The sequence below is a fragment of the Neophocaena asiaeorientalis genome, unplaced genomic scaffold (assembly GCF_003031525.2).
Source record: "Neophocaena asiaeorientalis asiaeorientalis breed wild unplaced genomic scaffold, Neophocaena_asiaeorientalis_V1.1 scaffold294, whole genome shotgun sequence".
In the NCBI taxonomy this organism is placed as follows: domain Eukaryota; kingdom Metazoa; phylum Chordata; class Mammalia; order Artiodactyla; family Phocoenidae; genus Neophocaena; species Neophocaena asiaeorientalis.
Window position 1 is genome coordinate 4,017,234 of NW_020173945.1, and position 27,997 is coordinate 4,045,230.

At 56.4% G+C, this 27,997-nt stretch overlaps 1 protein-coding gene across 3 annotated transcripts in view; it reads right to left on the reverse strand.

The window, feature by feature from the left end:
- PER2 (period circadian regulator 2) overlaps positions 1–27,997 on the reverse strand; it is a 38,496-nt gene that overhangs the window by 10,021 nt on the left and 478 nt on the right. Inside the window, exons 2-18 of one of the 3 annotated variants that reach the window (XM_024752771.1) lie at positions 18,994–19,241; positions 18,419–18,481; positions 17,317–17,471; positions 15,338–15,459; positions 14,082–14,283; positions 11,933–11,984; positions 10,711–10,853; positions 9,109–9,187; positions 6,791–6,897; positions 6,084–6,237; positions 5,768–5,876; positions 4,918–5,043; positions 4,376–4,460; positions 3,752–3,914; positions 3,541–3,665; positions 2,553–2,717; positions 1,296–1,550 (exon numbers count right to left, since the gene is read on the reverse strand). In XM_024752771.1, coding sequence (XP_024608539.1) covers positions 1,296–1,550; positions 2,553–2,717; positions 3,541–3,665; positions 3,752–3,914; positions 4,376–4,460; positions 4,918–5,043; positions 5,768–5,876; positions 6,084–6,237; positions 6,791–6,897; positions 9,109–9,187; positions 10,711–10,853; positions 11,933–11,984; positions 14,082–14,283; positions 15,338–15,459; positions 17,317–17,471; positions 18,419–18,481; positions 18,994–19,223 — 2,335 coding nt within the window. In that variant the 5' untranslated portion in view covers positions 19,224–19,241. Of the gene's footprint in view, positions 1–1,295; positions 1,551–2,552; positions 2,718–3,540; positions 3,666–3,751; positions 3,915–4,375; positions 4,461–4,917; positions 5,044–5,767; positions 5,877–6,083; positions 6,238–6,790; positions 6,898–9,108; positions 9,188–10,710; positions 10,854–11,932; positions 11,985–14,081; positions 14,284–15,337; positions 15,460–17,316; positions 17,472–18,418; positions 18,482–18,993; positions 19,402–27,997 lie in introns of all 3 variants that reach the window. The other 2 variants (XM_024752772.1, XM_024752773.1) reach the window with 2 other exon arrangements.

Consider the following 27,997-nt stretch of genomic DNA (forward strand, 5'->3'; position numbering starts at 1 on the left):
GTGGGGTGGGCAATGGAATGGGTCCCAGGAACCTCAGCTTCTCCTCTCCTGTCACAGAGGGTAACTCCGGGCTCCTGCAGCAGGTGTGCGAGGACATCCCCTGCCGGCTGTGCCACACGCTAAAGGCAAATGGGCCAGACCAAAGCAGACTGCTAAGCGGGTGGAGGTTTTGCCATTCAGCCTCTCTGCCTGGTGTTCTTCCTACAGGAAATCTGCCCCCTACTGGGACCCGGAGCTACAGCACTGGGCTCCTGGGATGCCACACCAGGGTCTGGGCGGGGCTGCTGTGGACAGCTGTGCCATCTGTGCACTGAACAAAATGCGTGGCCAAGGGGGCAAGAGGGGGCTGGAACTCTACGGTGGTGTGGGCACCGTTTCCTGATTTCCACAGAGGTTCCCGATGTGCTGGCAGTAACCCTGGGTCTGGGGATAAACTCCTTAAGGAGTGTGTCAGCCTCTCACTTCTGGGACATCTGTTTCGGTGTGTCTGCCCAGAGACCAGGGGGAGTTGGGTCCTCATGGTGTGTGTCCCCTGGGCTCACTAGCTCTCAGCTCTGATCCCTGTGTCACGGCCTGGGAGCCCAGGGAAGAGGCGGCATCTCTGATCAGCTTGGCCTTGTCAGTGGGGCCTGGGAAGGTGGCTGGGGGTTGGGAGCCAGGCTCCTGGACCAGAAAAGGGGCAGGGAAGCTCGTCTGTTCCACTTCATCCCTTGCCCGTTGACCACCTGATGGCTCTCAGCCTAAAGGGCAGCTTCACGCACCCCTGGGCTCTGTCGGGCTTGGAGTCAGCAGCCTGGTCCTGAAGCCAATCCGCCAGGAGCATATGTGCTCTGGGGAGAAGGGTGCCATTCCCTCCTACGGTGTCGTCTGGGGCTAACCTCCTCCCTCAGGGGCTTGACACCAAACGCCCCGTCAGTGCCATGCTCCTTCTCTGGGCGGTGCATTAGCCCAGCTGGTCCTCTGAGGGTCCTGTCTGGGTGGGAAGGTGGGGTAGGGTCTCTTGCCTCTCAAAGTCACCCAGGCAAGAAATGTCTGGCATGGCAGCACTGCAACTGCCCGCCCTGCATTCCACAGGGGGCTGGGCTGGGACTGTCACCACTATTTACAGCACTGCTCCCTTGGGAACACAAAGTGACATCCTTGAGAACATCACTGGTCAAGTTCCAACAGCTTCTTACAAACCCACGTGTCCCAAACTGGGGACGTTTCGCCTTCTGAAAGCAGCGCTAGACTCAGTAGCATTAAGAATAAAGTTAAAAAATAAATCCACTTTTAGCTCAGGCATTACCACTTACCTCTTTCACTCGACTGCTCCTTGCATCTGTCTTGTGAGTAGTAATGGCAGCGAGGCTGGAAGACACTGAGCTTTCTTACTTCTCTGAACTTTAGCAGGAAACTCTGCTCCTCCCTCTGGGTGTGGGCGGCCAGCACTTCCTTGGTGAGGCCCAGCTTCCGGAAGGGCCCCTGCTCCTGGCCGAGGCCGCAGGGCAGCACGGAGCCCGCCAGGCAATCCAGAGACTCGGGCCCACTGGCAGCATCTCCCACCGTCTCTGTAACAGAAGACGCACAGCTCTCATCCGCAAGGGCCCTTCTATCTTAAAACGGCTGAAAAAACGCACACTGCACCTACGAAGAAGAGAAATCACTTGCACGGGAGATTCCTTCACGACGCCCACAGCATGGGGATAAGGTTCCTTCACGATGCCCACAGCATGGGGATAAGGTTCCTTCACGACGCCCACAGCATGCCCACAACATGATGTATTTGTCTAGCTTTCTGAGAAAGTTAATGACAAAAGGGGTGGGAAGCCCCATTACCCAGGGGCTCCGGGATCAGTCCTGTAAATTGGGGCACCTCGGGGGGTTTTCAGCCTCTGACGCTGAAGACACTCCAGGCTGTCTTGTGCTTTCAGAGCAAGAGGCTAAGGCTGGCGCACGGCCTCATCCTGGCTCAGGATCACGGGCTTGACAGTGTGGCCAGTGGAACTGCGGGTGCAGACAGGATGGGGCGGGTGGGACCACAGACCGTCCTGGAAGGGGTTGGACATTGACTCTCTGATGTGTACTTCTGCCCTCATCACGCCCCCCTTCCAAGCAAAGAATGAATTCAGGATTCGTTTTACTCGTGGTATCTGAAGAACAGCTCAGCGTGACGCCCGTGGTTGTCCTGCTATTACGACCCGCACTGGCTCCTGTCCTCACATGGGGAGGGCAAGGCTTGTAATCCCATCCAAGGAAGCAGGATGCTGGGCGGGGGCTCGTCCCCAGGCTTCTCTCGGCACCAACGAAAGGGGAGTCCTGGGAGGCCCCTCCGTATCGACACCTGAGCAGACACCTGTCACAGGTGGAGCCAGAGCGCAGCGGGGGCAGGACAGGTGTGGCCGCCCCCGCCGGGCATTGCACGGATTTCCTGCACCCCTGTTACTGGGCTGTGTAGCTACCTCCACACTTGGATAAACTTAAAGAGAATCTGAGGACGGCAGTCAAAACTTCTCATCTCTATCGTTCAAGTCCGATTTCTCCTGGCATCACCCAAGGAGCAGCAAGCGTACCGAGCTCAGGCTGTGGCTTCTTGTCGCCCACGTGAACGATGGTGCTGCTGTAGCTGCACTGGCTGGTGAGCGACACCACGCTCTGTGCCTTGCTGGGCAGCGTCAGCGAGGTCAAGTGCGTGCTGACGTCCGTGGGGCTGTTCACCTTGAAGGGTGATGCGGTCTCTTTATAAGGGAAAATGGAAGCAAGACACAAAAATGCGATAAAAACGAACTGTCGGGATAAGCTGCGTGGAGGCCTAGGTGGTGCCCCAGTACTGGGGGCAGGGGCAGGGGGCAGCTGCAAGTCTGCACACGTCCTGGCAGGTGACACTGTGTCCTCGGGTGTTTATTCACGGGGGATGGCGGAGAGGAGGAGATTCTGAAATGGGAATGCCGCCGCCCTGACCTCCTGAGTCCTTTGGGAGGAGGGAGGCGGCAGGCAGCAGGTGACCGCGGAGCCCTGGGTCAGGGCCTCTGCCGTGGGCCCGCGGGGAGGGCCGCCCAGCAGTCAGGAGCCCGTCTGCTGAGTGCAGGCAGGCAGGTGGCGCTCCCTCCCTGCGGGCTGGGCCAGACTCCACCAGGGCACGGCTGTCCGGTCGCCTGGGCTTCCGTCTACAGTGGGAGACCCTACTTCTGATCCCGGTGGCGGCCGCCAGCAACGCCCTCATGTTTGAAGGGCCTGAGGTCTCATCTGACTCGTGGGGTCACTGACCCTCAGAGGCCAGGCCTCCTCTGAGACGCCCAAGAATGACAGCCCGAGAGGCCCCGGCCTCCAGGAGCCCCGCAGGATCCTGCCCTCAAAGTCCAGGACCACCTTTATCTCCAGCTCATAAGAAGTTCTGAGCTACTCTGGTCATGTAAAAAATAGCCTATACCCTAATACCGTGTCCCTGAAGCCGCTCAGAATCCACCTGGATAAAGGGGCTCCAGGACCTCAAATGACGGCTGATCCTACCAGAGAGGGTCTAAGTTATCCCGCAGTTAACAGCTCAAACGAACCAGGTACCTGCGGCACGTGGCCCGGGGCCGGCGGTGGCCTTGCGCTTGTCGCTGGCCTTCGGCGTGGGGAGGTGTGCCGGGAACTCACACTTCCTCTTCAGGGTGGTGGCCTTGCTGCAGCTCTCCAGGTACCTGTGGGCGGGTGATAAAGGGCTTCATGTAACAGAGAACCCCACAGCATGAGCAGCTGGGTGGGGAGGGAGGCCAGAGGGCCGTACCTGATGACACTGTCCAGGCAGCTGATCTGCTGGTAGGAGCCCGCGAGCGGGCTCTTGAAGGCCAGCTCCTCAGGAAGGCCGGCCTTGGGCAGGCTGGCCCTGGAGCGGTCCTTTTCCGCGGCTGCAACAGCTTTCATCTGAGCCGGGGAACTGCTCTGCATTTCTGGAGGAAGGACAACATTGTTTTTTCAGTTAATCCTTGTTTTCCCCGGAGTACACTCTATACTGACAAAGCACGTTAATTCTACCTAAAGATAAGGCTGGGGCCTCAGAATATGCTTCACGGACGCAGAGACCCGCTATTCATGCAGCACTGCTAAGCCATCCGCAGGGCGCCTGGGGGGCGCTCTCTCTGCGGCACTCGGTCCGGCCTGTCCCCAGGGTCAGGGACTCAGCAGTGGGAAAGGTCAGTTCTTCACTTGAACTCCTGAAACTTTCAGGGCCAATAAGATCACAGGCACCTTATTGGCCAGTCGACGCTCCCTGCCTTGGGGAGGGTCGGTCTTTTCAAACATGACTTGGCAGGAATAACAATTTTAACCATAACTGCCGGCAGTACAGCTTTCCGTCTCCTCGCCTCACCACGCTGAAGTCTCACTAAGGAGATGCTGGATCATTTGTTACCTGCAGCAGACTCGTTCTTTTGTTCTCCAGATTCATCCGGACAAGGGCTTTTGCTTTTGACCTTCTTACCATTTTTACAAATCTCCTGGAAGAAAAACACATCATTCACCCTGGGAGACCCCCGCAGCCTTTGCCCCACCCTGGAAAGAGAAAAGCAGGATTAATCCCAGCAACAGCAGCGAGTTCTGAAGGAGACCTGAGAGGCAGAACTAGATACAGCAGATTTTACGATTCGGAAGAATAAATAGTAAAGGGAACGGCAGGTTACACTTTCTTCTTTCTAACCCTAACCCTACAGTTAACTCCTCACTTTTGCTTGATTGGCCTGTTAAATAATTTTCACCTGAACCTCTAGCCAGTCTGTGGCTGCCTCCACCCTTTCGAGGTTACACAACGAGTCCCAGGTGAGCCAAGTCCAGAGCAGCCAGGAGCAGGTGAGGTCGGAAAGGCTCGGCCCCGGCGAGGGCTGTTTCTAAAGTGCTCAGACATTTGGGTCACAGATGACAGACAGAGAGGGACAGAGGGGACAGAGGGGCACGTACGGCTCTCCTCCGGCAGGGGTCCTCCTGGCCGGTGCATTCGCTGGAGGAGGTCTGGCTCAGGAGGTGTTCGTGGGACCCGCTGCTGCCCAGGCTCCCGTAGCCGCTGGAGCTGCTGTGTGGGACAGGCTGGGGAGACAGCAACAGAAGGACTCTGGACGGGCCGGGGCACGCCCGCCTTCTCTCAGAGGCGCCGCGACCTGCCCGGGGGCCCTCGGCGAGGACCAGGTGGGGCCGGGCTTGGACCCAGGGTCAGGCTGCAGTGGGCTCCCAGGCTCCACCCGCGGGGCTGGTCCTGGATCCCAATCCCCAGGAGACTCCACCAACAGGGAGTCCGCGGCCACGGGGCCTGGAAACAAAACAAGGTGCCTGACAGTTCCCACAGCCCCCGGAACCGAGAGGCAAGAGGCCACTCCTCGTGGGGCCAACGTGCTTGCAGGAATCTGTCTTGAGTGCTGTGTCCCCAGGGACAGGGAGGGGCGTCCTCAGTTCCCCCTGGGGCCAGCGCGACGTCCCGTGTTGCAGGGATGCCCCCGCCCCCTTCCACCCACGGGGGTCACGTGTGGGCTGGCGCCTGGGACGTGGGGACTGGGCTGGGGTGCGCCCTTCAGCCACTTGCCCAGAGCTGTGGTTCAGACACAGATGCCCTGAATGTGCGAGGCGGGGGCAGCCCCCACGCGGGCAAGGCCCACGCGGGTGGGACAGAGACCACCACCATGCGCAGCAGGGCGCAGGGCAGAGCTGGAAGGAGGAGAAGGGCCTGAGAACGGGGGGTGGGGGGGCCCCCAGGCCGCAGGGCAGCTCTGGGCTGCCTGCGGGGGCAGGAGGGAGGGCGTGCAGGCAGCCCACCCACCTGTAGCAGCAGCCGGTGGATCTGCTCCGTGAGCTCCTGGGTGCCGCGCTGCAGGGCCTTCTCCTCCACGTGCGGCTGAGCCGAGAACACGTCCTCATTCAAAGGCCCCCTGCGTGGTTTTCGTTTGTCTCTGTGAGTCGGGGCCCCGCCCTCCTCTCTGCAGACCCCCGGCCCGCCACCTGCCTCCCCCCCCTCAACTGCTCTGCCTGGACGAGGCTGGGGCCCCCCAGGGGGCAGGGGGCAGGTCGGCACAAGCATGTGGTGGGAGGTGAGCGGGGTCCTGGTCTCCAGCCCCCGGGGCACTGGGGACACTCACACCCTGACTCTGTGTCTCCCGATGACGAAGGAGATCTGCCTGCTGCACGGGTTGACGAAGCTGGACCAGCTGGTGTCCAGCGTGACGTACTCCCCGTTCCGGGCACGGAACCGGATGGGGGAACAGTCGAAAGGCTGCCCGCCGGACTGCACGACTAGGAGAGCGAAAACGGAGTTCAGGGAGCGAAGAGATTCAACCGGTGTTCGCGGTACAAGAAAAGACACGTGGAGATGCACCTGATTCTGGAATCATCTGAAAACTTAGGAGGTGCCAATACCTCTTCAAAGCCACCACTTTCAATCCCCCGTCTTGCTTTAAATTGCGACCGGGGACTGTTTGCAGCAGTGTCCTTACACGTTTTAGGACACACTTCCCCGTGAGCCTCACAGGTCTGCTGCCAGCGGGACGCTCAGTGTCACCTGTGTCGGTGAGGCCTGGGCTTGCTGGGGACATGTGTCGACCACCCCCCAACCCCCCACCGCAGCTGACCCTGTCTCTCCTCCCGCCTGCTGGCGAAGCCAATGGTAAAAGATGAGAGGCCGAGGACTCGGGCCAAGGGCGACTCTCAACCAACCGACAGCACCAGGACTCAGGCAGGGGGCGGGGCACCCCTTGCCCGCAGCCCACTGGACCCCTCCCGGTGGGTGCTGACCTCGGGAAGACGCTCCCAGAGTGCCCCTGCGAAGAACAGTGAGAAGGGGACCTACTCTTTTTGTGGATGGCAAGCATCAAGGGCCTGTCACTGGGGTGCAGCTGCACGAGCACAGGGGTCTCGATCAGGTCCTGGGGCAGGTGGCCCAGGAGGGGGACCGCCCTGCAAAGCAAGCGCACACAGGGTCATGGCTGCGCTTCAGGACACGAGCCAGAACACAGCCTCCAAACGGGGCAGCCGACCATCTCCAGGAACGAGTCCGACTCCAAATTCCCCAAAGACCAAAATGTGGGTCTCATGCTAACAAAGAAACAGTCAGTCTTCTAGCTAATTAGCAAACAGACGACGGCAGCATCGCCGAGGGTCTGCGATAGGAAATAAGGCCCCACAAGTTCCTGCCCGTTACAGGCCCAGTGCTCTAGCTCTGCGTCTATTTCCTGAATCAATCATGACAACGTTGTTTTCTTCTCCTAAGACCTTTTTCTTGTTTTGTGTCGTTCGTGAGTTTGGCTAGATGTGGCCTGACATGGACTTTTTTTTTTAACAGGTTTGCCGGGACCAGGAAAACCCCGCCCGCGTGCGTCTTTTCCAGCTCAAGGTGTTCTGCTCCAGCTCTAAGTGTGGTCGCTGTGTCCGGTCCAATTGACCGCGGCTCCCCAGGAGTGGCCACCACTGGCTGGGGACCTGCGCTCTGTGCCCGTCAGGTCTTCCCTGGGAGCTGTTTCGCTTTCTGGGCGATGTCTTGCACTGAACTTCTGTAGTCCCCCTTCCCTCTGTCGTGTCCCGTCCCCTCTGTGTGTCCAGCACCCTCTGCCATCCCCGCTCAGTTGCCGTCCCCGCTTCTGAGCTGCAGCTCGGCCTTCCCCTTCTCAGGCCCGTCTTCTTTCATCCCAACAGCTGTTTTCCCAAACCCTTCTGTTCTGGTGGAGGACGTCCTCCTGCATCGTTAGAGTGAAGGCTGCCTGTCCTGTGTGGAGTGGAGCTTCCTCACGGGCCCGGCGCGGTTCTTGGATTCCCTCTTCCTCGTCTGAGGCGCGCTCTCTGGGCCTCGTGTCTTCCTTTGCACAGGATGTACAAAATGTCCCTGGCCAAGGCCCGGCCGGAGGAGAGGGGGGAGCCCTGGCCAGCCTGGGCTCATGGGCTGGGCTGCCCACTGGGCTTTGCTGAGGAAGGCTCTGCAGGCTGCTGGCTTGTAACGACCTGCTCACCAGCCCTCCTGCACACAAACGAGTGGGCACCTGGGGCAGCTGCAGACAGTTCTTAGTCTTTTGGAGGAATAAAAATTATCCTGGGATTGCTACACAAATGCAGCTCCCGCTCCCCTACCTCCAAGATCTTGTTGGGCAGGGCTGGGCGGGGCCTGGGAACCTGCACCTGACGCTGTCCCTCCGGAGGTTCTGCCGCAGGTGGCCGGCAGGGCACACCTGAGCAGTCAGGGGCTGGTGGAGGCCGATGGGCCCTGGATGCCCAAGAGCAGAACTTGTCCAGCAGGCCCCATGGCCTGCATCTGAGGGGGCACCTCGTGTCCCAGACCAGGTGCAGGCAGCGAGGAGGTCCCGACCCTCCACGGATGCCACTGCATGAAGCCCAGCGTGTTTCCCATGTGTCTTCTCAGGAGACTTCTCCCTGATCACTGCCGGCAGCCATGGCATTCTCTGCGTCTTCATGCGTCTGCCCAGGAGCCAGGGGAGTCACACAGGGCCCCTGACCCGATGCCAGAGAACCCAGAGCCCTCTCAGAATGGTCAGTGCTCCCGACTCCAGCGGGGCCATGGGCACCAGCTACAGCACCCTGGGTGGGAGACGCAGGAGGGGAGTCCGAGTGGGCTCTGGGTGGAGGTATGAGGTGGCCCCCTCCCTGTAGCAGCCTGTGGCACGCAGGCTGGAAGATGCACGTGTGCTGGGATCCTGCCAAGGGTGTCCTGACACTGCCCCAGGCACACGGTCCCTGGTTGTACCAGCCTTTACTCATGTGCCCAGTTTCTGAAATGGGTTTATTAAACAAGGTAATAAAGACAGGCTCAGTTAGAATGATGACCAGCTCCCTAGAATGCCCCATCTACACAGCGTCCATACCTTAGGAGGTTTTCAGTGTAATTCCATAATTATCTCATTGTCTATGTATAATTAAATGTTTCAGTTGGTGATTACACATAACATGCAGCTTTAGCTTTAGCTAAACAGCTTCAGCGTCAAAAACATGAAAATTGATTGAGCTTTATTTAGTTATTAAGTAACCGCCACGATAATGCTGAAACACAAAATATCTGGGGAGAGGGGGCGACCGGCTGACATAAAGGAGGCGATACCGACTTCAAGGCCAGGACCGCGGGAGAGGCGAGCGCTGGCAGGGGGACGGCGCTGCATCGCTTACCTTTCGTCCACGTCCTGGAACAAACACTTTGGCGAATGTGTGGTCGTAAAAATTCTCTTTTCAGGAGGGATTCTAGGGGCTGAAAGAAAAGAATTTTGCACGGATTTCTGATTCTAAGCCATACGTAATTTATGTAGTCATACTACAACTACTGGAAAACACCATGTGTTGATAGATTCAGAATGATAGGGAGCTAGAGAAAAAATTAACAGCGGATTCCGAATAACAGAGCACGTCCTGAAGGGTGAAGAACAGACCCTACGCTTGGTGACCACCAGCCAGGCTTCTCAACTTCTTAGTGGACCAGTTTTAGTCTAGAAAGCTAGGAATTGCCGTGTTAGCAGAACCACGTGGTGAGGTTTAGGCTTCTTTCAGCAAAATCCTGCTGCAAGGCCGTCTTCATGATGTTTAAGATCCAACGAGAGTGAACTGAACAAATTCTATTTTTTAAAGGGGTAAAGTATTTGGATTCAAAATTCTCAGCAAACGTCACTGTACTGGGACTTCACAGTTTCTAAGGTGGGCAGAGGTGATAAGAGTAATTTTCATAAAGGAAGTCACATATGCAGAATTCTCCTCAACTACCAGATTCGTGGGCAAAACATTCAAAATTCCAACACTTTTCATTCTTGAAGGAGACTCTGATCATTTTGGGGAATAACGTGCTGAGATCTGAGTAACCCCTCTAAACATTTACTGAATATTTAGAAGAGAATGTTCTATATGTGGGAATCCAGCAAACATCTGAAAGGAACTCACATACCTAAAACATTTCTACCACTTTTGAGAAATGCCTTTTTAAAAAAGACATCATTAACCACTGAGAGACAATTATAAATACAATTAAACCTGGACTAAACTGGACCCCTGTGGTTCAGGACTCTCAGATGGCCCTGCTTCCAGAGAATTTTGAAATCTCGTGACTTGCTGAGTTGCCATGGCGAGGACCTAGGTTCCTGGCCAGGTCTTGTGGCCAGCGCGAGGCCGTGCCACGAGAAAGCCTATGAGAAGGGGCTGCTGGGAGGATACAAGCAGCGTGGCAAAGCGCCTTGGGTCCTTTGGGAGGGGGTGGCCTGAGGAGCCAGCAGGTCCAGAAAAGGACACCTGGTGAGGTAAGCCTGCTGTGACGACTGGGTTTCTACAGGCAGAGGTGCAGGGGAGGAGCCCTAGGGGAGGAAACGGCAGGACAGAGACTGGGGGTCAGGGGAACACTGGGCTCTGGAGGCTCCACAGCTGGTCCGCAGAAGCCGTACCGGAGGGCGGGACATCCCGCAGGAGGTGGGACGGACCAAGGTGAGCAGGGAGGAAGGCCCAGCACTTACTTCTTAGGCGGTGGCTGCTTCGGGGTTCCGCACCTCAGAGGCCCTCAGCGACGGGCTGGACCCAGGTGAGAGATGCCAGGGCCCGGAGCCTTTAGCTGACAAGGGGAGGTGGTGTGGATGGGACTACAGGGAGGGCCAGGTGACAAAGGTGGGTGCCAAGTCTTGAGGGAGATGGAGGCTCTGCCCGAGGCTGGGGAGGGGCAGGGGCCGGGAGCCCACCTCACACTCATGTATCTGAACCACGGGAGGAAGTGAGGGAGCGGCCTGGGCCAGCTGTTACCTTCGTAGCCCGAGTGCACCCTTTCTGCCAGCAGCACGCAGCACAGCTGGCTCTCGGTGCCCTGCCGGTCGCGCACCTGGGCCAGGTAGGGTGTCATGCGGAACGGGTGGTAGCGGATTTCGCTCTCGTGGTTTTTGCCGACACTGCAGAGGAGGGCACGATGAGAGGTTTGGGATTACGACCGAAGGAGTCATCCTTTATTGCTGGTTGCCTCTCCCCAGCGACAGCTGTCATGTCTCAGCAATCCTTTTATTTACTGCACGGACGCCTGCAGAGCAGAGCCAGGCCCCTCACTTGGGGACCCAGGCCAAGCCGGATGCGCTCCCTCGGTCTGTGGTCTGTGCCTCTGTCCCGCCCGAGGGTCTGGAACCCCCAACCCTGCTCCTCTGTCCTCACCCTCAGACGTCCGGTGACAGTGAGGGGTCAATTGGAGAGTCACCGGCCTGGGCCATGGGAGCATCAGGGGTCCTTCTCTGGAGCAGTTTGCATTTTAATTGGGGAGAGGATGCTGCTCCAACAGTGGGGTCCCAGCCCCAGCTTCTGAGGGTGCCAGTGTCTGGCCAGGGTCACTCCTGATACCGCAGCTGGATGCTCAACTGGTCACTCGATTTGGGGCCAAAAACCTGTTGGGAAAGCTATGGGGCTCTCCCTGAAAAAAGGTACACTCGAACCAAAGGCCACATATGCTTCCGGGGTCCTCGCAGACCATGGGGTTCATGCCTTCCCAGGTGGGGGCTGCCGGCCAGTTTCCTGGGTCACGGACAGCAAGTCCGGGCTCCCCAGGCCGACACTCCCCCCAAGGAGCAGGCAAACCGCTCCATCGTTGACCAGGCTGTCTTCATATCTTGTGCACATTTAAAACACGGCTCGGGAATTCCCTGGCGGTCCAGTGGCTAGGTCTCGGCGCTTTCACTGCCGGAGACTGGATTCAATCCCGAGTCAGGGAACTTAAGATCCCACAAGCCGAGTGGTGCCCCCCCTCCCCAAACAAAACAAATAACTCTGCTTATGGAAACGTGTTTTCACGCGGACTTTTCAGGAACACTCCTGCTATGTGGCAGGGATACTCCTGCAGCACCGTAGCCCCAAAGAACGGGGCCTGGGCAGGCTTGTGGCCTCGGCTGGCGGCATGCGGAGGGCACCCCTGCACCTCCTCCGCCTTTACGAGAGGCCCTCACGATGAAACGTCTGGGCAGTGAAATTCAGGAAAACCTGGGCTTACCTGACGCGGCAAAAGAAAGACTTCTCCTCCACGCATTCTTGAGTAAAAGAGTCTAAAAGAGAAGGCCCCAGTCACTCACCCAGTTACACCACTGACCAGGGACAGTGCTTTTACTTCCCACAGACCAGGCAGAAGCAGGAGGATCGAGAGCCAAGGTGTGACGCACGTTTACCTGGCGCTGAGCAGAGCCCTTAGGTTAGAGACCTTGTACCACAGTTCTAAGGAGAAATCTATTTCACGAGCGTGCATTCACCAAATTATGCCGTGCTAGAAGCGCTGCTACAAACACACTAACTAACGACCAATTTAACTGTGCAAGACGTACTGACTGACGTGCAGAATGTTTGCATATAAAGCCCTGGACATTTCAACCTACATATTTTGGGGGATATTTAATTCTAATAGAAGCAACTCAGGGCATTTCACAGCTTACATCGATCCTTTTCCTAAATATTAACTTACTTTAAAATTTAAAATGTCTAGTAAAAACATGAGTTCGACTGGGTGACCTCATCAGAGATGACGGAATGGTGTTTCCACAATGAACGCATTTCAGAAAAAGAAATCTTAAGATGCTGGTCTTTCAGGTAAAGCTTCCTCTACTCAAAAGAAATGAGGAAAAGTAGATGATTGCTGGTTGGGGAAAATGATATAAAATTTCCGGCCTGGAAAGGCCTTCAAGAAGTCACCTGGTCCTTCTTTTCTATTCAGACAAAAATTCAATGGCAAGCATCCTGGGGAGATGGCGCCGGCCTGTTGGTGCTGTGAATCCACACGCAGAGCTGCCTCCCTTCCTCCATGCAGTGACCCAGCATTGACAGGTCCTAGTAACGCGCACCACGAACTTTGGTGATCTGACCACACAGCCCTTGGGCTGGGACTTTGGGAGAAAGCAGACAGCTCTACCTCTGAAATGCAAAGCGAGTGTCTCCTCCTTTAATGAGTCAACCCTAAAGCTTACTGCGCTTCTAGCCCCGGGTTGTCTGTTGTCAGGGAGGAACAGCTGCTGAAAGGTGGCTGTGACAGTGACGGCCCCGCTGCCGGCTGCCGGGGAGCACCATGGCGCGGAGGGACCCAAGATCCAGGAGGTGGTGACAGTGGGCTGAGGAGTGTTTCGACGTGAGCAGAGATGCTGACCCAGGAGCCAAGGACGAGATGGGAGTCAGCTTTGGGTGGTGCGGTCAGGGCTGGCTCTTGGTTAAGATCCCGACTGAGGCCCAGCTGTTCTGGGGGGACTCCCGACCCTGTCCGTTTCCTGCTCGTCTCTCTTGGCTTCTCCTCTTTGGGTCCGTCTCAGCTCTGAGCAATCAGAGCCCAACGAGGGGCTAATGACAGTCAAGGTGCAGGTGGACAGACACTGCAGGACTTACACTGTCGGCCACCCGGTCACTGAAAGGCCTGAGCTGGTGGGGACCCCCTCCTCTCCAGTACCTTCTGCCAGGACCCCGTGCCGTGTTTCTGCTGAGACTTGTCTGGTCAACTGGTCCCCTCCTGCACCCACTCATGTGAAGGCCCGTGCTGGTCACGAGAGAGCTTCCATGCCTTCCAGACGCAATGTCTCCCCAACCATGTTGCAGGAGGACAAGGACACACGACACTTGACCGTGAGAGCCCTGTGGCCAGGAACGTGGGGGTGGGTGGGGGACCCGAGGTCCGAGGAAGCAGCCACCTGGGCGCAGACTGGAGCCTGAAGCGCCTGGAAGGCCGGGGTCTGAGCCCGGGAGGATGGTGCGGCCTCTGGCGGAGGTGAAGAGCCCCCCGCTATGCTGACATCGTTGCACCACCTGCAGGGAGCCTTCCAGATGTACCTCCGTCCTTCCCCCAACCCTGCAGCCTCCATGTCCAGACTCCAGCTCCGATCAACTTCCTTTCTAAAATGCCTGACGTGTCTTAAAATCTTCTGAAGCAGTTTTCCCTTTCTGAAATTTATGAAAAGACTTTTTTCTCTCTCTAAATGTATTCTGAGCAAACCACTTTTAACCTTGCACCTGGACAGACAGGGCAGCCTCAGGCCCCTCCACGGGGGCCTACTGCAGGCCTCCAGCGGAGGGGAGGTGGGCAGCAGCCCCATGTCGGGGGCGGCCCCGCCCGGCCCCTCCCCATGCTGCCTGTGGAGAAGGACAAGGCAGCCCGGCCGCGGGGCCCTCACCTGCTCGGTGGCGGACACTCCAGGGCGGCAGCTGGCACGGCGTGGTGCGGCTGTGGAACACGCCCACATCGTGGGGCGCCAGGAACTCCACGAACTTGGTGTCGTGGAAGGTGCCCCGCTTGCAGTGGAAGATGGAGACCACTTGGTCAGAGATGTACAGGATTTTCCCGGTCACCAGGGACACAGCCGCAGCAAACGTGTCCTAGAATGGAGAACATGACTCTGGTGAGGCCGGGCTGGAGGGGACTGGACAGGTCACCCTTCCCCGAGGGCAGAGAATCGGGGCCGACAGACGGGAAGGGAGCAGGACGCGTGAAGGGTCTGGGGAAGCCTTGGGCCCCTCTCCTCAGCCCTGACGAGGATAACTCTGCCTCCCCTCTTACATATATTGGGGTCCCAGGGGGATATTATCTGAAAAAACACATCAGGGCTCCACCGCCAAAGGGAACCCCAGCTGTGCTGATTCCCTGCAGCTGTCACCTGCTCCGTCTTCTGGGCACGGAGCTCCCTGGCGTCCAGCCTGGGTGATTCGGGAGGGGGAAGGGGGCCTCTTCCTCTCTCTCCTGGGGCTCAGGGCTGCCTCGGGGGCTGGAGGCCTCAGGCCCCCTGGCCCACCACGGGCTCCCTACACTGGCTGGCCCTCTGAGCTCGGGGTGGGGTTCCCTGGGGGTTAAGCTGCAGGGAGGGCACGGAGGAAAGAGACAGGAAGGGCCAGGAAGTCCCATTCTGCAGGCCATCACTGCTGCGATTCCGCACCTCTGGGTCCCCACCTGCTCTCTGGTTTCCTCTCATTAATTGAGAACTGGGGGTAACTCCCGCCCCTTCCCCCGACCTCCAGGGAGGCCTCACCTTTATGGGTTGCTTAAAAATGCATGAGCTTGTGGAGTCTCACGAAGCGCCCGCCCCGCAAGTGAACTGACAGTCACCTAGTGTGTCCCTTCCCCCACCCCCGCCCTCAGTCAAGGGGGGCTCACTCACACACGTGCGGGGTGTGGGGTGCAGTCAGCGCCAGAGGACAGCCTCAGAGAACAGCACAAGTCAGCAGCACGGCCACCACTTTGGAATCCCTGACTGACTTTTTCTTTTAAGGAAGGAACTCATTTCCTGAAACTCCCAAACCTGCTGCTATGAAACGGAGGTTCAGCCAGCTCCCCTGGGTGAAGACCTCGGCCACCTGAGCTGAGCCTCCTGGGTGAAGACCTCGGCCACCTGAGCTGGGTCTCCTGGGTGAAGACTTTGCTCTTTAGGACACTTACCATGTTCTTCACAATGAACTCGGAGGTGATGCTCTCGATTTCCTCCACCGTGTAGGAGGGTACATGGGCGCTGCAGGGGTGGTCCTCACTGGACATCAGCAGCTGGTAGTACTCCTCATTGGCTGTAGGCGAGACCAAGGGGAGGGCTGAGGGCGGCCCTAACTCATGGCTGGGGCTCTACCTTTCTCATGAGGAAGTGGGCACAGGACACAGAGAAATGTGAAGGCTAGACAAACAGAAATCCGGGATTCTTTTCCCTGAAAAATCAGAAGGCCTTTGATTACAGAAATTTTTAAAACGATAAAGACACATTCTTTTCAGTAACACGACCACACGGTTCTACCTAAGCCTCACTTTCCCCAAAGGCCTGTAACCGCGACACAGCATCAATGTTTCCGCGCAGGACAGCCGTGGCAGCCCCTGCCTCTGCCCCCTCGGGGGTCAGACGCTCCCATCTGGACAGAATCAACTCTTAGAAACACCGGGCGTGAGAAACAACCCTGTTTTCAGAATGAACTGTTCAGAACAGAACTGAAGATGAGGACCGCGCATCCTGGGACACCCCGTACAGGGTGACAAAGCTATCTCCACCCAGAGAGGAGCCCTCAGGCGAGTGGAACCCAGGATGCCCGACTTCAACAGCTAAACCGTGCTGAGGTGACCCCTGGCGTGGGTGTCCTGGGCCTGGTCTCCGGGGATGGGCTGTTGGCAGAACAGTGCACTGGAGATGCCGGTGCTCCCTCCACGGTGGTGCGTTCCTTACCTGCCCCGGAGACAGAGGCACCTGTGTTTACCTGAGACCCAGGGAAGGGGCCCCAGCTCAGTGGAAGGGCCAGCCACAGGAGCAACTGAAGGAAGACTGCACGCTATTGGAAGTTACGGCAGGGATCTGGAATTTATTGCAACGTAAAGCGGCTTGATGACACAAGTCCTTTGGAATCTGCAGTGTTTGTTGGTGGATTCCTGCACTGCATCTGTGAAGAGTTCTGCACACACATCTCAGGTAAAAGCCTCAGTCGATTCCACTGACCGGCTCTCGAAGCTCTTACGAGTTCTTCCACCCAACAGTAAAACCCGAACATACCCCCAGAGGTAAGCAGGACTTGGATCACGTGGGTCCTGTCACTGTGTGCCTGTGATGGAAAGGGGGCGCCTGGTCCCGCCTGGCCGCCTTCCTGGTGCAAAGACCACCACGATGGAAATTCACATATTTTTAGAAAAACGAGAAATGAACTGCCCAAGGTCTTGAATCTGGAGCAGCTTGAAAATACTGTCCTTTAAGGATAAGATCAGGCAATACCCTCCTTGTATCTTCTCCTTTTTTTGTTGCTGTTTGTTTCCTTTTCTTCCCCCTCACGTTATTTTGTTTTGTTTTGTTTTTTTGCGGTACGCGGGCCTCTCAGTGTTGTGGCCTCTCCCGTTGCGGAGCACAGGCTCCAGACGCGCAGGCTCAGCGGCCATGGCTCACGGGCCCAGCCGCTCCGTGGCACGTGGTATCTTCCCGGACCGGGGCACGAACCCGTGTCCCCTGCGTCGGCAGGCGGACTCTCAACCACTGCGCCACCAGGGAAGCCCCCCCTCACATTATTTTTTAAAGGAGGGGCAAGCCCTCAGCTAAATGCTGGGAGCTATTCACGTCGCCAGCGTACACACACGTCACAACTCTCCAGCCAGAGCCTGGAAGGTGCTGGACATTCCTGAATGTGACCTGACCCCAGCCCTGGGCACGAAAGCTTCATGTTGTAAATGGGTTTCTTTTATCAGCTGGTTTTCTACCTGCTTTTTTTTCCTCTAAAAGTACAACAGAAAACTTCCAGTGAACTGAGATTTCCAGCCAGCTGAGATTTCATCAGACTTCCCCAACTTCCTCCTGCTACTTCAGGACTGAATTTTAGAAAATCAACACAACTGAAGCTCTAATTTGGGGAGACGTGAAGCCGACTTCTACACGTTGGAACAAACACGTGAGGCGGACGTACCTTTCACCTGCTTCACGCTCCTCAGGGCGTACTTGAGGGTCAACAAGGTGCTGGCCTTCCCCTTGGCCCTCTTGTCCGCAGGGAGGTGGACCTTCAGCTCCTTCAGCGTTTTGATCAGCTCTTTGTGGGTGTCCACTTTGGTGGACTGCTCGCTGCTACGGAGTTAAAGAAAGACGTCAGTACCCTAAGTGCCCTTTTCGGAAGAAACGTGCCTCTGGTCCAGTTTCTCCACCAGGGCGCGAGGACACTGCGGTCCACGTGGTCCTGGGTGGGCATGCAGGATGCAGCAGCCCCCAGCAGCTGTGACAACCACGAATGTATGCAGACATCGCCTCGTGTCTCTCACGGGGAGAGGAACTGCCCAGGAGAACCAGTGTTCTGACCCAGGTGAATGCTGGAGGGTGCCCTCCCCACTGCTGGTCCACCCACAGCCTGGCCAGCAGGCCCCACTGCTGAGCTCTGCCCACCCCCATCTCAGACAGAGAGGGAGACAGCGACGGAGACCCCAGAGGGCAGCACAATGGCGTCCTGGGGTGAGGACATAAATGACGTGTGAAGGCCTTGGAGAGGAAAGGGGGTTTATAAGGAGGATCTTCAAACTCAAGGATGTGGAAGGGGTAGGAGGAGGGGCAGGGGGCACTTGCTGAGGGAGATGGGCCTGTTTAGACAGAGGGTACCGAGAGAGTGATGGGGTCGGGCCTCTGGGGTGGTGATGGCAAAGGCCCCACATGCCCAGGACAGAGATCGGGATTTTACTCCAGTGGGGATGTAAAAGCGTCTGTCAATATGAAATTAAGGACACGTTTGTTACAAACACGTAAAAAAAAGTGAGTGTTCCAGATACATGTCTAAGATGCAGACAAGGTCTGCTTAGTGAGAGCTGAGCAGCTACAGGTCTGGGGCAACATCAGGGGCGGTGAGCGGCCTGTGGGAACGGTCGTCTGAAAGGGCGTGGCTGGGCTCACAAGGCGGACAGCTGCTCAGACTAACAGATTCTAGCAGAAGCCTGAAAAAAGTTGCATCACCCCCAAAACCTTATCTCATGACAAATCTTTCCATCTCTCTAAAGGCTCTAAATTGAGGGAGTTCTAATTGGTCTTACCTGCAGCCACTTGTGGACGGGTGGTGTTCAGACTTCACCATCATCACGCTAAATGCACCTGGACTAAAAGAACAAAAAATAAAGGCCAAACTCAGAAGAGTGTGTCCACCCACTTCTCCCCCCATCCACCCAGCGATGACGGGCTGGATCACACCACAGTAAGTCAATTAGGAAAAAATATGAGCTTAAGAGAAAAAGAACAAGAAACCTCTGGACACCGGAGAAGCTAAGTACTGGGGGATATAAACCCAAGACTAGAGGAGAAGTTCGTTTTCTATAAACCACGGAGTGTTGGTTCAGTAGCTGCTCGAGGGGTTCCCTGACTCTTCCGCCTCCCAAGATCTGGTCACCGTGCTACGTGTCTAGCTACTGGCGGTCTGACACCCAAAATCACCGTCATAAGGAAGGACAGACCCTAGCAAATTTTAGTTATTCTGAGTCAATAAGATTTTCAGAAGTCTTAAAAAACTTGGTCATCAAGATTTAAAGACTGCAAAAGCAATCGCAATAGCACGGAATGAGACACTGAGAAAACAAATGCCCGGCCTCGCCTTGGGGGCCTCAGACACACCCACCCCTGGCAGGTGCCGGGTGGCCCCACCAGCATCCCCAGCTCCCGGCCGCTGTCGTCACAGTTGCTGCCCCGTGAGTCCTGCCCCATCGAGCCGTTCTCGTTGGTTTCATTCCCGCTTGTTCCATCGCTCATGTCCACATCCTCCTGGAGGGGGGCTTGGCTGGGCCAGGGCTCCACAGGCTCCTTGGAAGGGTCACTGGGGCTGGGGGTGTAGTCAGCGCATCCGTTCATGCCGGCTCCTGAGTGATGCTGGCAAACGAGAGAAGGTCATCAGGTTCAGGGGGCAGGGGGTCGTGCAGCCATCAGGTGAAGCGTCCCGTGGGAATCTTTCTCCACGTTTCACTGGAGGAGCCGGCAGGAGGTGCGGTCAATCACGGGTCTTCTGCGCTCGTATCCACAGGGCTCCCACCTGCCATGAATTGTGAAGGCGCATGAATCAGGTGGCTGCAGCCCCAGACACCAAGTTGCTGACGGCCTCCCCAGGCGATGGGCGGGGGCAGCGGGGTTCAGAAATCTTGGCCATCACAAGTTATAGGAGGCCCTGGAACCAGGCTGCGGGCAGGGGCAGAGCCTGGAACCTGGCTGCGGGCCAGGAAGAAACGTGGCTTCGGGGAGCAGGCATCACTGCGTGAGGAGGGCAGAGCGGCGGGGGCCCTTACAGCAGCAGGGGGTCTGGGCACCGGGGGGGATCCAGCCGAGCGCTAAGGTGTGTGTGAGCGGGGTGGGGAGGTGGAGGGACCAGTACGAGGCCGGCGTGGAGTTATCTGGGATTGACGGTGAGCCGCTGGAGCACTGGAAGCAAAGACTCCTATAACTTCGCTTGCGTTTGGACAGCAAGTTTAGCTTTGGTGCTTTGGGGGTAGGTGGATGGAGTGGGGCTGAAATGAGAGACCGACCGGTCGCAGGCGGGGATGAGTAAAGACAGTGAGTAGCCAGGGCAGGAGGGGTTGACCAGAAGCCTAAGGACGGGAGACTTAGAGGTCACAGGGTAATAGCAGGACCTGGGATGGTGCCCCTCTGCGAGGTCCCGGGAGGAAGCAGGCACTCATGCACACCAGCGGGGAGGTCGAGGAAGGCCCGGCACGAAAGGGTGTGGTCAGGGTTAAGGAAACTACAAATGATGTGCAGCTCGGGGGGCAACCGGTTAGGGGGAGGGAGCTGTTACCTTCTCTGGGCCTGGAGGGGCAGGAAGAGGAGGGCTACTGAAACCAGAGGCGCCCAGACAACCTGCGGCCCGTGGGGGGCCTCAACCTCCCGAGCTCGGAGGTCAGGAAGCCGGAAGGCAAAGGGACACACTGACACAGTCCCTAAAGGCCAGCCTCGGTCACCGAGCAGCAGGGGAAGATCTGGAGGCCCCAGGCAGCGGCGCCTTCACCGAGGGGGGTCCCCAGAAAGCAGAATGTGCCCCTGCAGCTTTCCTGCGCTCAGGCACCTGGACCAGAGGCCGCAGGAGGCCTCTGTGGACACTGTGCTGAGGATGTGACACGTGCTGGCTCACGTAACCCTCATGATCACCATCCACGGCGCACCAGCATTCCCTTCTAGGGGTGGGCAAACAGGCCGGTGAGCTGCCCAAGGCCACACACAGCAGGAGACAGTGCCGGATTCAGGCTCCCCCATCCGCCAAAGGTGGGGACCCGTGCAGAATCCAACCACATTACGCTTTGGAAAACAGCAGGTCCGATCAGACCCCGTCTTGTTCATGAACCAGATAAACAGAAAACAGCCAACATGCAGCTTCTGAAAAGAAGTGCGATGAAGACAAGATGCACACAACCTCCACGGCACGAGGAAACAAGCAAAAGTCAAGAAACGACAGATTCGATGAAACACGTGATGAAGGATGAGCTAAAGCTGCAGACTGAAGTGGAAATGTCACATTACAACAGACAATTAGAAAGCTAAAGTTCAGACTCAGCGACAGGGAGGATGAGAGCGAGACACCTTTTAAACACGCCCAGGGAAAGGGCTGATGTTAGAGGCACATTGTTACCTGCAGATAACATCTCTTTCTGAAAAAGACACCATAGCAATGAAACAGAAACTACAGTGAAAGATACATGTGAAGGAAACCATCCTGGAGGCAGATCTGCAGCTGCGGGACTCCCTGAGGACCAGGCAGAATTATGTGAGGAGTGTCAAAGCCCATCCGTGTCCTGATGAAAATGGCGCTTTCAAGAAAAAAGAAAATTCTACCCACATCCCAACAGGAAAAACAGGTTACCTGCGAAGGATGCTAAGTCACGCTAGTCTTGGACATCGCTGCTGTAATGTTAAATTTTCAGAAGATAAAGTCTCTACACTCTGAGAGGAGACAGTCACGGCCACAGGCAGGAAGCCCCAGAGGATCTTGCTGTGGCTTTAGACGGAAGCTGTTTATTGGTCCCAAATCACAGAGAACCTCAAACGCCAGCTCTCTGCAGTGAAAGTCAGGAACAAAACAGGCAAGTCTACTGCTCGGTCTTCAACATTTCAGGGAAGTTCTAGCTAATTCGATGAAAGAATGAAAGGTGCTAACATCTGGGAAGAGAGAGACCAAAGACTAAGAACAGACTGTTCCCACAAAGAGAAACACCAGGTAAGAGCTCTAAACCTGGAAGGATGCCCAACTTTAGACACGAGGAAAACGCAAAGCACGAGGTTTCCAAATCTAACAGGACCGACAGCATCCAGGGCTGGCCAGGAGGAGGCCTCCTGTGCACTGTGTTGGACTAACGAAGTCTTCCTGGGGGGTCTCTGGGTGCGTCTAGCAATGCTTACACCCCAGCCCCTCCCCCTCCCCACTCCTAGGAAGCTGCTCTGTGGGAATGCTCGTCCATGCACAGAGACATGTGAGCACGGAGTCTGGAGGAAGAAAAACCTGGAAAAAACCACCAGCAAGGAGTCTACCTGCATCCTGTCCAGGGCAACTTCCAAACTGGGCCCCCTGCCTCACCTGACCCCACTGCGGTCCACACGGGGCAAGTGAGCTCCTCTCTCCCCTGGGCACAGAGCTCAGCCCTGCTCTGCACAGGGGTCAACAGCTCAGCGAGGCCTCCAGCTGCATCCTGGGATCTCCCGCGCAGCCACCCCCTTGGCCCAGGCACTGTGCTCCGACCTCGGGGACCTTGCATTTGCTGCTCCCTGGTGCCCGCAGCACTTGTCCGGCAGATGACCGTCCTGCACAAACAGCCCTGCCTTATCCCCAGCCCTGCCAGCCCTGCATCCCCTTCTCTGCATTCTCTCCCGTGGTACCGACACTGCCCGACTGCACACTGACGCATGGGCGCTTTTGCTGACGGCTGTACACCAGGGCCTGGCACGTGGTGTGAAGGCATAAACTCTGGGACATCTGCACTGTGGAATACTATGTACTCCATCAAAAAAACGGAGACCAGACACACTGATGTGGGAAGACTCTGGGGCATAAATGGACAAGTCACAGAACAGCGGGAGCGACAGTAAACATGACAGGCAGCACTTCGCAGGGCTCGGCGTGCGCCCGCACTGCTCCAGGGCTGCTTCTGCTGGTCAACTTGCTCTCTGTGCACAGCACCGAGGGCCACCGTGCTGGCAGAGAACGGGACAGCCATCTTTCCTGCCCGCACAGAGCTTACATTCTAGTGGGGAAAACAGACCATCAAGAGGGAGCGACGCGTAGAGCAGATTACGGGTAAGCGCTAAGAGAAAGACGCAGAGCTGGAGTCCAGGACGCGTGTGGGAGCAGCGGCGTGAATTGGGAAGGGTGGCCAGGTAAGGCCCATGGGTAAGTGATGTCTGGCCTTGCACCCCCATGTGGTAGTGATTCAGAGCCCCTTGGCCCCCCTCTCCCCACGGCCTGCAGCCCCTCACTCCCCTCCCCCGGCCACCACTAGGCACACACCCACGCGGCCCTCCTGGCTCCACACCTGAAGCCCTCAGGAGACTCTGGCTCTGCTGCACGCCTGTGACCTTGGATGAAGCGCCACACCACGGGGGTGCGCCCTGCTTCCCCCGCTGCCGGCGAAGGGCCCGGTGAGGCAGCCGGAACCCAGGGAGAGTGTACTCCCTGGGTGAGCTCGGACCACAGCACCCATCCCTCTCCACCCCTCCCTCGAATAGACTGTCCTGGAGCTTTTCTTTGTGTCCTTCCTTCCTTTTTTTTTGATAGTTTTTTGGATGCGTTGTGTGTGTGTCACAGCCTTCTCTTCTGCACTCCCCCCTCCCTCACTCCAGCTGTCCTGGGATTGCACCTCCCAGGGGGGCACTAGCGTTTTTTTGTTTTGTTTTCTGAATTTTATTTTATTTATTTTTTTATACAGCAGGTTCTTATTAGTTATCCATTTTATACACATCAGTGTATACATGTCAATCTCAATCGCCCAATTCATCACACCAGCACCCCCACCTGCCGCTGCTTTCCCCCGTTGGTGTCCATACGTTTGTTCTCTATGTCTGTGTCTCAATTTCTGCCCTGCAAACCGGTTCATCTGTACCATTTTTCTAGGTTCCACATATATGAGTTAATATACGATATTTGTTTTTCTCTTTCTTACTTCACTCTGTATGACAGTCTCTAGGTTCATCCACTTCTCTACAAATGAAAGCACTAGCCTTTAAGCCTCGGCCTGCACTCTGCTTTTATGAGAACCCAATCTAAGACAGACTGAAGAGAGTGACAGAATGGGCCAGGAGGGTGCTGGAAGAAGAGTATTCTAGGCAGGAGGACAGCACATGCAAAGGTCCTGAGGCAGATGGGTCTGAGGACAATGGACGAGTCTGGAGCAGAAAGGGCAAGGCAGAAGGTAGGAGCTGACGTGAGGTCAGAGCCAGGTCATGTGGCACCTCGCAGGGCAGAGCCAGGGCCCTGGCTTTTTCTGAGTGAGGTGGGAACTGCTGTAGAGTCCTGTGCAACAAGGTATGACTCACGTGTTAGCAGGGCCACAGGGTAGAGGCAAGGTGGAAGCCAGGACACCTCTAAGGGGGCTCTGGGCCACCCAGGGTGCAGAGGACATTCACTCTGTCCCCTCCACTCCCTGGACACCACCTGTCCCATCCCACAGCCCTCCCCAGACAAGCAGCAGCACCGGTCCTCTGCTGGGTAAGTTATGAAGGTGACAGGGCAGCTGCAGAGGACTAATGAGCAGACTCTGGACAGCAGGGCCTTTGGCGGGTTCCTCCACTTCCTGGCCGTTACCTTGGGCAAGTTCCTACACGTCCTGGTGCCTCACTTCCTGATCTGTGAGATGGGGCTACAGCAGCACCTGCCTCCTACTGGTTGCTCGGAGGGTTAAAGGACAGCAGTGCAGTATCTGGAATGCAGTAAGTGTCCAGCAAAGGCTGGCTTTTACTATCACTGCCAATCACTAGAGGAAAAGAGACAGCGTAACAAAAAGCAAATTAAAAAAAAAAAAGTTGATATTTCATTGTCACGAGCGCTGTTTCTGGCCGCCCCAGGCGACGCAGACGACCCTTGGTGGGTGCATCACATGCTTTGCTTCCACGCTCGCCCAGGCTTGCCGCTCAGCTCCCCGGAGGGCCTCCTGGTTTTCACCAGTCCCACCCCTGGGAGCCTGTCTGAGTAGGATTCATCGAGCAGGGGTCACAAGGTGACCTTCGGTGGAAGGTAAATCTTTTTGCTAAGAGGGTAGGGCAAGCATGCCAGAAATGGGAAACAACAAACCAAACCATCTGAGCTTCATTATTCCAGAAAAACACGTCACTCAGCACTGACAGCTCTAACTGACCAACCGCATTTTGCCAAGTCGGCAAAACCAACGTGCCCGTCAAAGCAGACTTTGCCTCCTGCCTTCCACCAACGTCCACTGAGCATCCGCTCGCGCCAGCACTGCCAGAGCCCCAAGGAAGCCCCGGGAAACCTGTGTTTCCACCAGGGCAGTGGGGTGTCCTCGTGAGCCCAGGGGCCCCGTGAAGGAAAGGACAGCCCTGCTGCAAAGGGGCTGCGGGGAAGCTGGGTGTGCTGCTGGCCATGAGCTCGAGCGCCTAAGGCTAGAGGCCCATCGCGGCTGCTTCTCAGTCGTCCACACATGGGTTCTGCCCTGGAAAACGGTCAGACCAGAGGAAAGGAGCTGAGCTCGTACCCCTGACTCCGGGCCCCTGACCACACCTGCAGCAGCGATGGCTGCCCTGACTGGACAGAGGAACACTTAGAAAGTGCCGTCCACGATGAGATCTTCATCTGGGATGGCTTCACAGTATTCAGGATGGGAAGGAAATGGGCAGGGATACAGAAGGAGAAGGGCCAAGACCCAAGCTGGCTTATGGGTTCATTACCCTCTCTACTTGCACATGTACTCATAGTTTCCATAATAAATAGTTAAAAAAAAAAAAAAAAATGGAGAACAAAAACACAGCCTGGGCCCCAGGGCCACCTTCCACTGCCACTGCCAGGACTGGTAAAGGCTCCCTGCACTCAGTACCCCTGAGTCTAAGGGGGAACGTGCATTTCTCTGTGGAAAGCGGTGTAGGTTCAATCACTTAAGACGATCAATGATTTGAAATGGAAGATAAGATACTTGAGATTGTAAGGCCTTGCTCCATGTCTACAAACTGAGCCCCCAGCCCCGGAGGCAGAATGCTGCCAGCCCCCAGGGGCCCTGGGTGGTCCCCCCACCCCTCCCCCTCCCACCAAGGGATCTCACAGCCTGTACTTTGTTTCTGCAAACCTCGGTATTTTACAACCCCAAATATTATAACACGGTTGCTACTTCCTGGTAGGAGCCAATTCCCTGAGGCCTGCCTGCTGTAATCTGGAGAAAATGTTTGTCCTGCTGAATAAACACCCGCACTCTCCATGGAAACGGTTGGTAACCGAGGAAAATGTGACTGCAGCTGTCCAAATATGGAAGGGAAGATGGCTGGGGAGAGGCTTGTCTCCGCCTCACTAAGACCCCTTCAAACACTCTCAGCTCTGCCTTTAAAACCTCACATACGGAGAAGCACAAAATTTAAAACAATAATGCAAAGGCGTCAGCTTCGTGGCTTCAGCGTCGGGGGCCTGGGAATAGCCCAGCTGTTCTGATTCTTCTGTCACCCCAGGGAGAGTGCTAGGATTCTCAAAGCCTTCGGGGCCTGGGGAGGGTCCAGCACTCAGCCCGGAGCCCCACCACCTTCAGAACTGCCCACCTCTGATAACACAGTGGCCTTGGCCTCGCCCTGACCTGCACTGCTGGGATGCTCACTTACTGCTTCTGATTTGCTCTAGACTTGGAAATACAGTGACAAACTTGTTAAAGGTGCCTACAAAGAGCACAGAGCTGAAAGGAGGGCTTCACAGAAAAGCTTCCGGGCAGGCCCATCAGAAGCCCTGTCCAGACTTTCTGGTTCTCTGTGAGTTGGCAGGTGAGCCAGCTTGTCACTGGGCAGGGGTGCAGAGCGTCTGCAGAGATGCCAGGTTATGTGTTTCTAGTTAATTTTGCCGAATATGGTAGTTTTCAGCGTCACTCTCTCTTTGGACTGCATGCTGAGAGGTCCCGCCAGAGACTCAGGGACCTGCCAGAGCCTGTGATTTGCTGAAGCCCCGTCAGGTTACATCGTCATTTAAAAACAGAGGCGTGCCCATCAGCATTTTTCTGAAAGTTAAGTGTGATTGAAAAATAGTACAAATGAGAGGAAGTTTTCCTGTTTCCTTCTAAGCCTCACAGGGTAACATTATGTGCCCCGGAGTCAGAAACTTGTGTCTCCCGTGTAGGTGCCTAAGGAAATCACCTGTGGAGTAACAGGAATCCAAAAGCTAGGGATGGAAACAGACCTCAAAGATCGCCTACCCTGAGCCCCGCCGTACAGACCAGCCCCAGGGTGGAGCTGAGTCAGCCAGCAGCAGCCCGCTGGCTGGTGACAGGCCACCCCCTCCTCACCAGCGCCCCAGCCTCCACAGAAAGCCAGGGCTGTGCTGGTTCTGTACCACTGAATCACACCAAGATGACAGTGACAAGACAACTGTGAACACCCACGGCACCATCCCTGTCGGCATATCACGTAGCTTCCGCTTAAGAAAAAGGAGTCCCTTTCCTCATTTTACTCAGACGCCTTATAAAAAGTGATTAGCCTTGTATTTAAAAGCTCAATTTCCAGTGAAAGCCTTCAGGTAGAGTCCTGTTCCCTCCTCAGCCAAACCAGCCCAGGACCAGAAACCCCGGCTGGGGACAGGGGATGGACATCTCCCCTTTGCAGGTAGAGAGAAGGCCAGTGGCCTTGCTGCACTGGACGTGGGAGGGGAGAGGTATTCATGGAGGGGCTTCTGCCATGGTGCTAGGGTTCTTAACGTTTGGGGGGCCTGAGGCCCCTCTCCCTAAACTCCAGCTCATTCAAGATTCAGCAGCACCCAATAGAACTTCTGAAGCTCATCCTGACCCAGATCAAGACCTTCAGGACAATGGAAAGACACTGCAGGCACCCTGAGCCTGGGCCTGGCCCTGCCGTGATGTGTGCCCAGCAGGCATCTGGGCCTCAGTTTTCTCATCTGTCAAGCTAAGGGGTTACCCTGGGTGATTTCCAGGGTACCTTCTGGCTCCCTTTTTCTGTGAGTATGAATCAGCTTTCCAAACTGGTTTCTTCTGTATATCAGAAACCCTGGTAACGGAGTTGTCATCCCTTATCCTGGCCTTCCTGCAGGGATAAGCAGGCCACTACCCACCCCCTGGCTCCTGTCCAGGACTTGGCAGCCAAAGTACCCCCCGGAAGGTTAATATGATTGCTACATCACAAAGTACAACCCTCCCCCTTCTTCCACCCAACCTGGGGAGAGAGAATAAACACAGAGAGGTCCAGGGTGGACAAAGGGGATGAACACCAGGTGCTCAGGCCTGGCTTGGCCCAGGAACTGTCTTGTCTCTCTACTCACCCACTCAAGGGGACCCATGGGCTGTCCAGGTAGGGCTCCTAGACTAGTGCCCAGCAGTAGCCTTTCCCCAGCCAGAGACTTGACTCTGTGGCCTCAGAGCAGGAAGCTGGCTCCCCAAGGGTCCCTCCATGTTCCCAGGGACTGTCGCACTGACTCTCAGTTGCCTTGGCCTTTCTCAGCCTTC